The sequence below is a fragment of the Triticum urartu genome, chromosome 3, assembly GCF_003073215.2.
Source record: "Triticum urartu cultivar G1812 chromosome 3, Tu2.1, whole genome shotgun sequence".
NCBI lineage: Eukaryota > Viridiplantae > Streptophyta > Magnoliopsida > Poales > Poaceae > Triticum > Triticum urartu.
In genome coordinates, this window is record NC_053024.1 from 643,872,455 (window position 1) to 643,882,019 (window position 9,565).

The 9,565-nt window shown below is 52.7% G+C and overlaps 1 protein-coding gene across 1 annotated transcript; it reads right to left on the bottom strand.

The window, feature by feature from the left end:
* Positions 1–8,183: 8,183 nt before the first annotated feature.
* Positions 8,184–9,310, bottom strand: LOC125548957 (peroxidase 2-like). The gene has a single exon (XM_048712468.1). The coding sequence runs from the start codon at positions 9,254–9,256 to the stop codon at positions 8,291–8,293; it is 966 nt and encodes a 321-aa protein (XP_048568425.1). The 5' UTR covers positions 9,257–9,310; the 3' UTR covers positions 8,184–8,290.
* Positions 9,311–9,565: the final 255 nt, after the last annotated feature.

The following is a 9,565-nucleotide window of genomic DNA, read 5'->3' on the forward strand; positions in this document are numbered from 1 at the left end:
ATAGCTTATCAAGCTCATCTAGTTCAGAACACCGAGGCACGACTTTATGCCTTGAATGCGTTGAACGCTGCACCACTCGAGGGCATTGAAAACGTTCCCGTCGTTCGTGAATTCCAAGATGTATTCCTAGAAGAACTTCCAGGGATTCCCCCTGCTAGAGCTATCGAATTCATCATCGACTTGAAACCCGGCACTACCCCTATAGCTAAACGACCCTACAAGATGCCGCCGCATGAACTCCTTGAGCTTAAGGAGGAAATCGACAAATCTCTTGTCAAAGGTTTCATTCGCCCAAGTTGCTCTCCTTGGGGAGCACCTTCTCTCTTTGTTAGGAAGAAGGATGGGACAAACCGATTGGTCCAAGACTACCGTCCTATAAACCAAGCTACCATTCAGAATAAATACCCTCTTCCTCGGATCAATGATCTTTATGATCAACTGGCTGGTTCATCAGTGTTCTCCAAACTCGACTTGAGGTTGGGTTACCACCAGATCCGTGTTCGTGAAGAGGACATCCCAAAAACCGCCTTCGTGACTCGGTATGGATCATACGAGTACACCGTCATGTCATTCGGCTTAACGAATGCTCCAGCCACCTTCTCTCGTCTGATGAATTATATATTCATGGATTACCTCGACAAGTTCGTCGTGGTTTATTTGGACGATATCCTTGTATTTTCCAAGAACAAGGAGGAACATACTGAACATCTTCGTCTTGTGCTGGAAAAGCTTCGGGAGCATCAGCTGTATGCTAAGTATTCCAAGTGTGAATTCTGGCTTCCCGAAGTAACCTATCTTGGGCATGTCATCTCCAAAGATGGTATTGCCGTCAACCCTGAACGAGTTCAGGCTATTCTCGATTGGACTCCTCCGAAGAATGTGAAGCAAGTCCGAAGTTTTCTCGGTCTCGCCAGCTATTGCCGTCAATTCGTCGAGAACTTCTCCAAGATTGCCAGGCCTCTGACTAATTTGTTGCATAAGGGTGTCAAGTTTGACTGGACAGACAAGTGTCAGGAAAGTTTCCAGGCGCTCAAAGACAAGTTGACTTCTGCCCCCGTGCTTGCACCACCTGATACTAAGAAGGACTTCGTCATTTACTGCGACGCTTCCCGCCAAGGATTAGGCTGTGTCCTAATGCAGGAGCGCAGAGTGATTGCTTATGCCTCTCGTCAACTGCGCCCTCACGAAGAAAACTACCCAGTTCACGACCTCGAGCTGGCTGCCGTCATTCATGCACTGAAGCAGTGGCGACATTACCTTCTCGGTAATCGTTGCGAGATCTTCACCGACCATCAAAGTCTGAAGTATCTGTTTACTCAGCCAGATTTGAACCTACGTCAGCAAAGATGGATGGAGACTGTTGCAGACTTTGACGTGGGTATATCTTATACCCCCGGCAAGGCTAATGTAATGGCTGATGCCTTGAGCCGCAAGTCTTATTGCAACCACCTCCAGGTTCATAAAGTTCAGCCCTCGCTTACCGAAGAATTTAGAAGGCTGAACCTCCATATTGTTCCTCCGGGATCACTCGCTCCCCCTCCCGAAGATTTCCCCAAACGGAACCTCCATGTTGTTTCCAAGGGTTCTCTCAATACCCTGGTTGCGAAACCAGATCTTGTGGACACCATCAAATGGATACAGAAATGTGACGATGAAGTCCTCAAGATTAAGCGCGACCTCAAAAAGGGAAAGCCCTCATTCTTCACGATCGCCGACGATGGCGCCTTGTATTTCAAAGGCCGCCTAGAGGTACCATGTTCGAAGAAAAACCTGGATAAGACTAAAAGGGTTATGCAAGAAGCCCATGATACGCCTCTGTCCATCCATCCTGGTAGTACAAAGATGTACCAGGATATTCGTCAAAGATTCTGGTGGTCTAATATGAAGCAGGACATTGCTCGTTTTGTTGCTGAGTGTGACGTTTGTCGCCGAATCAAAGCAGGGCATCAAAGGCCTGCTGGAACTCTGCAACCTATCTCTATTCCTGAATGGAAATGGGACCATGTTGAAATGGACTTCGTCACCGGATTTCCCAAATCGCAGAAAGGTAATGATGCTATTCTTGTCGTCATTGACCGGCTTTCCAAAGTTGCCCATTTTCTGGCGGTCAAAGAGACAATCACGGCTAGTCAGCTTGCTACTCTCTACATGGCCAGAATTGTTTCACTTCACGGTATCCCACTGGTTATCAGTTCAGACCGTGGCAGTTTATTCACTTCAAGATTCTGGGCAAGTTTCCAAGAAGCTATGGGGACTCACTTATCTTTCAGTACCGCGTTTCATCCGCAGTCACAAGGGCAAGTTGAACGTGTCAACCAAGTTCTCGAAGACATGCTTCGAGCTTGTGTAATCTCATTCGGCAAGAAATGGGAGGAATCTCTTCCATATGCCGAGTTCTCTTATAATAATAGCTATCAAGCTAGTCTGAAGATGTCCCCCTTCGAAGTGCTTTATGGACGAAAGTGTCGAACCCCTCTGAACTGGTCAGAAACTGGGGAACGTCCACTCTTCGGTCCGGATATTATCCAACAGGCCGAAGAACAAGTTCGCATTATTCGCGAGAATCTCAAGACTGCGCAGTCACGTCAGAAAAGTCAGTATGACCGTCATCACCAAGACATGGCCTATCAACCTGGCGAAAAGGCTTATCTTCGAGTTACACCAATGAAGGGTGCACACCGCTTCGGGATCAAAGGAAAGTTAGCTCCCCGCTATATTGGTCCCTTCACTGTTCTCGAAAGGCGTGGAAAGGTGGCATATCAACTGGAGCTTCCGCCGAACCTTTCTCAGGTTCACGATGTGTTCCACGTGTCACAACTCCGCCGTTGCTTCAAGGATCCAATCCGAGCGGTGGATCATGAAGTGCTCGAATTGCAACAGGACCTCTCGTATAAAGAGCATCCGGTCCGCATTCTTGACCAAGCTGAACGCCGCACACGTTAGAAGGCGATCAAATTCCTCAAAGTCCAGTGGTCAAATCACTCTGAAGACGAAGCCACTTGGGAACGCGAGGATCGCCTGCGTGATGAATACCCCGCGTTGATTCCTTCTACCTCCTAAATCTCGGGACGAGATTTCTTGTAGTGGAGGAGTTTTGTAACGCCCGGGTAATCAAGCTACAGTAATCCAACGATAATCATGCCACGTCACCCCGGTTACTATTGATAATCTACCGTTAGTCCAAAACCGAGTCAAATTCAAACATTAAAATAAAGTTAAATTATAAAAGTTTTCAAAATATTAAACTAAAATGTTCGGGCTGTGCCAAAATGGCATAGGTAATTATAGTGCAGCAAACATATTTTATAGAATGTCTAAATGATTGAAAATGAAATAAAACAGAACATAAAATAAATAAGAGAAAGAAAACACAAAAAAACAGAAAACAAAAACCAAAAAAAGAAGAAAGAAAAGGGAGAACCCCCCCCTGCCCCCGGGCTTCGGCCCAGCAGGCCACAAGCCCCCCCCATCACTGGGCCCCTTGGCCTAGTCAGCTCAGCCGACCACGCCGGCCCAGCCGGCCCGCACCTCCCCAGGCCTATTAGGCCACCCCACCCCCCCACTAACCCTAACCCCCACCCAAAACCCCCCACTCCCCCCACGCCGCCACTCCCTCTTCCCCCCTCCCGATCCAATCTGGATCGGGGCGAAGACCCCCACTTCCCCTCGCTACTCGCTCCCCTCCTCTCGGAGCGCCCGCGCCCGGAGACAGTCGCCGCCCGCCGGCGCCGAGCACCAACCTCCGGCCTCCTCCTCGCGTTTTCCTTCCGCCGCGCCTTCGTCCTCCTCCACGGCGTCGCCTCGCTGGACGCCCACCGCCACTCCGTTGCCGAGCCCCGAAGTCACCCCGACGCCCGTCGCCACCACCACGTCGCTCGTCCCCGTCGCCCTCCTCACGCCCGCTGCCTAGTCCCTACTTCCCGCCGTGAGCAGCCGCCTTTTCCCCTCCTCCTTCTCCTCTGTGTCGCCTCGCGCGCACGCACACCGCCTCGCCGGTCACCGCCCCTTCCCCATGCTCGTCACGAAGCCTCCGCCACGGGCCTGCCCCTGTTGGTCGTGTCCGCACCCGGTGCGTGGCCGCGCCCTGCGCCTCGCCTGCGGGCACGCCCGCGGCCTCCTTCCCGTGCGCGCTCACCGTGGTCGCGTCCCTGTTGGTCGCTGTCGACCCCGCACCGCCCCGCCTCACCAGGACTATGCACGGCCACGCCCTTGCTCGCCTCGTCGCCGACGGTCGTGCGCCCCGGAGCTCTGCTCCGCCCCTGAACACCACCTCCGCCGTCGCAGTTCGCGCACCCCGCCCTCGGTTGTTGCCGCTGCGGCCTGGGGGCCTCGCCGTGCCGCCCCCGCGCGCTGGTCGCCGCTCAGGCTTCGGCCACGCCCGCGGCGCCCGTCGTCGGGTTCGCCCGCACGCCCGAACGCTCGGCTGGTGCCCGACACCCGGCACCCGCAAAGCCCCTCTGCCAATGACAGGGGGCCCCACGCCCAGAACGATTCAAAAAAAAGAGAAAATAATAATAATAATAAAATTAATTAATTAATTAATTAAGGAATTAATTAGGTTAATTAATTATAATTAGATTAACCTAATCACTAATTAACCTAATTAACTGTTAGTTAATTAAAACAGAGTATGACGATCGGGACCCACCTGTCAGGTTGACCAAGTCAACTGCTGACGTCATGCTGACGTCATGATGACGTCAGCAGACACTATTCTGGATAATGTTGATTAAATTAAATAAATAAATCCTAAAAATGATTTAAATTTTAAATTAATATAAAATAAACCGTAGCTCGGATGGAAAAACTTTGTACATGAAAGTTGCTCAGAACGACGAGACGAATTCGGATACGCAGCCCGTTCGTCCGCCACGTCCCTAGCATAGTGAACCTGCAACATTTCACCTCCGGTTCATCTGTCCGAAAACGCGAAACACCGGGGATACTTTCCCGGATGTTATCCCCCTTCACCGGTATCACCTAATACCGCGTTAGGGCACCCCTAGCACCGTTACTTGCCTTGTCATGCATCGTTATGCATCTGTTTGCATTATATTTATTGTTTCTTCCCCCCTCTTCTTCCGCTAGACACCGAGACCGACGCCGCTGCTACCCAGTACGACTACGGAGTTGACGACCCCTCTCTCTTGCCAGAGCAACCAGGCAAGCCCCCCCTAATCACCAGATATCGCCTACTCTCCTCTATACTGCTTGCATTAGAGTAGTGTAGCATGTTACTGCTTTCCGTTATTCCTATCCTGATGCATAGCCTGTCCTTGCTACTACTGTTGTTACCATTACCTGCTATCCTACCTGCTTAGTATAGGATGCTAGTGTTCCATCAGTGGCCCTACACTCTTGTCCGTCTGCCATGCTATACTACTGGGCCGTGATCACTCGGGAGGTGATCACGGGTATACACTATATACTTTATACATGATACATGTGGTGACTAAAGACGGGTCGGCTCGTGGAGCACCCGCGAGTGATTCACGGATTGGGGGCTGAAAGCCTTTGTCCCACGGCCCTCGTGATGGCGCGACAGGGCAGGTTCCGACCACCTAGGAGAGAGGTGGGCCTGGCCCTGGTCGGCGTTCGCGGATACTTAACACGCTTAACGAGATCTGGGTATTTGATCTAAGTCTGGCCATTTGGTCTATACGCACTAACCATCTACGCGGGAGTAGTTATGGGTATCCCGGCGTCGTGGTATCAGCCGAAGCCTTCGTGACGTCAGCGACTGAGCGGCGCGCGCGATTGGACTGGAACGCCCACTAGGCTAGGTCTGCTTCCGGCCGCTCACGCAACGTGCAGGTGTGCAAGGGCGATGGGCCCAGACCCCTGCGCTAGGTTTAGACCGGCGTGCTGACCTCTCTATTGTGCCTAGGTGGCTGCGACGTGTTGATCTTCCGAGGCCGGGCATGACCCAGGAAAGTGTGTCCGGCCAAATGGGATCGAGCGTGTTGGGGTATGTGGTGCACCCCTGCAGGGAAGTTAATCTATTCGAATAGCCGTGATCTTCGGTAACAGGACGACTTGGAGTTGTACCTTGACCTTATGACAACTAGAACCGGATACTTAATAAAACACACCCTTCCAAGTGCCAGATACAACCGGTGGTCGCTCTCTCTCAGGGATACGAGGAGGGGATCGCCGGGTAGGATTATTGCTATGCGATGATACTTGGAGGACTTCAGTCTACTCCCTTCTACATGCTGCAAGACGGAGGCTGCCAGAAGCGTAGTCTTCGAAAGGATTAGCTATCCCCCTCTTATTCTGGCTTTCTGCAGTTCAGTCCACCGATATGGCCCTTTACACATTTACCCATGCATATGTAGTGTAGCTTCTTGCGAGTACTTTGGATGAGTACTCACGGTTGCTTTCTCCTTCTCCCTCTATCCCTTCTACCTGGTTGTCGCAACCAGATGTTGGAGCCCAGGAGCCAGACGCCACCGTCGACGACGACCCTACTACACCGGAGGTGCCTACTACTACGTGATGCCCGCTGACGACGACCAGGAGTAGTTAAGGAGGATCCCAGGCAGGAGGTCTGCGCCTCTTTCGATCTGTATCCCAGTTTGTGCTAGCCTTCTTAAGGCAAACTTGTTTAACTTATGTCTGTACTCAGTTATTGTTGCTTCCGCTGACTCGTCTATGATCGAGCTCTTGTATTCGAGCCCTCGAGGCCCCTGGCTTGTAATATGATGCTTGTATGACTTATTTATTTGTAGAGTTGTGTTGTGATATCTTCCCGTGAGTCCCTGATCTTGATCGTACACGTTTGCGTGTATGATTAGTGTACGGTCAAATCGGGGGCGTCACAAGTTGGTATCAGAGCCGACTGCCTGTAGGAATCCCCCTTCCACACTCCTTGGACAAAGTCGAGTCTAGACATTGTAAAAACTTTTACTAACTTGGCTGTGTGCCTTATGGGCCCCACCACCGGCGCCGGCCATCGGAGTTGAGCCTGCCGGAGGGCACAATGCCGTTGATGGCCTCGAGCTGCTCGGCGTGACGGCGGCGGAAGTAGGGCTCCCAGAGCGGGCTATCGGGGATGTACCGTGGGCCCTCCCTCGCCGCCCGCGGCAGGGACGCGCGGATGCGTGCGATCTCCGCACGCCGCGTCGCCTCGGTGGGTGCTGGTAGCACCGGTACGCCGCCGGCGCTGATCCTCCAAGCCCCGGGTACCCGCATGTCCGGCGGGACTGAGTACTCGGCCTCGAAAAGGAGGCGAGCCTCGTCCTCATGCAGATGACGGCGCCCGAATCCGTTCGCCGCCGCGGCGTCGCCTGGGAAACGCTCGGATATGCTTTCTCAACTGGTGACGGCGAGAGGAGGAAAGGGGAAGAAATGAGCGCGTCGTCGGTGGATGATCGGGGTGAGTCTCTCCGGCGCGCTTGCAGTCGGCTTTTATAGGTGGAGACGCCGCGTGGTAGGCTTGGCCGGCGCGTTACGCGTGGCGTGATTGTGTGGCGGCCAAGGGACGCGCCGCCCAGCCTTCACTGCGCCGCCCGTGAGGCATCAATAGAGGCTGACCGGCGCGGCAGCGCACGACAGCTTTGGCATTGATTCGCCGCGGGAAACGAGGCGATGAGGACGACGAAGGGGCGAGAAGAGGGTAGAGTCGCTGATGTGGCGGGCCCGCGGCTCTTCGCGCCAAAAACGATTCGCCCGGCGCCCCCGAGCGACCCCCAGCGCGCCGGGTTCGGGTTGGGTCCGCCGGCGCCAATTTCGGCCCTAGCCGGCGAAAACTGGGCTCTTGGGGGCGTGACTGGGCCGATTTTTTGGCGCCGGCGGACAAAAAGACGCCTGGGGGGCCTTCTTGGGGGCGCGGCTGGAGATGCCCTAACTAGGTCTATATAATTGGATTGAATATGTACATGTTTATTCCTGTCCTGAAATCAGAGGCACAAATACTCTTTCTGTCACTTTGTTAATACGTTATTCCAAATAGGTATTAAACTATGCACGTTTTGACAAAGGCAATGGCACGAAAACTTCAAAAAAAAATAAAAGATATGCAGTTCCATGACAGGTCATTCTGTAGCAGTGATCTTACACAAGATTTGATTGAATGGTGGTAAAGTGATATGAATATATGTTTATTGAAAACAAGTCATCTGGTATGAAAAGAATGGGTTCACGACAATCACGTGTAGTAAAGAAAAAAAAAGAACATTTACATTTGTTTCCAAAGAGAATAAAAAGAATCCTTTACAGTTAGAATGAATTGAAAGAATGATTTACAAAAGAACAATGAGTTCACAACTCATAACATCAATCTCATTCATCAATAGGGTTTTTTGTTCACCCTCCGACAGTTGTTCCTAATCTCCCCAACCCTTCCAGTCAGCGGGCTTATGTTCCCCATTTTGACCATCGAGGCTGCGAAATTCTTGAAGAAGTCCTTCTGGCTACCGGAGAACCTGTGAACGATCGGCGCGGTGGTCGTGGCGGCGACAGGGTCAGACAACATTACCTGGTCTGAAGGGAGAGGGGCGCGGCCGTGCAAGAGGTTGTCATAGTACTTGTTGTCGAAGACGTCAGGGGTAACTGTGTCGAGGTTCACCAGCGTCTCCCCGTCCTGCCCGGCACTGCAATTCTGCTGTGTGAATTGGCATTGTGCCCGCCCAAAGGTGTGCGCTCCTTGGAGGGCGACAAGGTCAGTGTCATCGAGGCCCAAGTTTCTGAACTTCTCCTGGAGTGTCTGCAGAGAGTCGAAGGGGCTTGGTAAATTGTTGGCGCTCTCAACATTGGTGGTCGTGCCATCACGGCGGCCCAATGGCACACTCCAGTGAGGCCCTCCAGCCAGCTCAACTGAGATCTCGGAGGCGAGGGCGAGAATGTCGGCACAAGACACGACGCCGGGGCACGCATTCTCCAGCGCATGCTTGATGCTGTCAACTACATCAAACCCGCGTGCTGACCTGTTGTTGGCAGGGACCTCCTTCTCAGTCATGGTCGCCGGGAGGTCGTTGTCCAGCAAAAGTGAGCCGTCACAGCCCTGAACAAAGCAGTCATGGAAGTGGAGGCGGATGAGGCTGGCTGGGATGCGTCCGTCAGCGATGCGTGCATTCTGGATGACGCGCCGGACAATGTCATGCACACTGGGGCACGAGTCGTCATAGAAGGATGAGCTCAAGCCGACACCGGCACCGGCATGACCATCGGTTCCATGGCTCAGTGCTAGGACCAGCGCTGCCGTGAGCAAGAGGCTGCAGCGAGCAGCTAACGGGAAGCAAGAGGAAGCGGCCATGTGCACCACCACACGTTCAGAAGGAGAAGACTAGAATTAAGCTGCTTAATTATTTTGCTACCGATGGATGGATTGGGAAGCTAGCCGCTTGAGATGGATGTGAGGGAAACGGGAACGGTATGGAAGCTATATATAGTCTAAGCCGTTGTGCAGGGTGTGGAACTTCTTGGTAGGATTTTGTGGAAGCGCGTTTGACATGCTCCATGCCGTTGTCAACTTGATTATTAGCACTGCCGTACGTCGCCTACCGCCTGCCGCAGCTTTCCTTTGCTGCAGGAGGCTGCTCATATTTTTTTGTAGGAATGATTA

Coding starts and splice junctions, on each gene's coding strand:
- LOC125548957 (XM_048712468.1), bottom strand. CDS start 9,256: ATGGCCGCTTCCTCTTGCTTCCCGTTAGCTGCTCGCTGCAGCCTCTTG.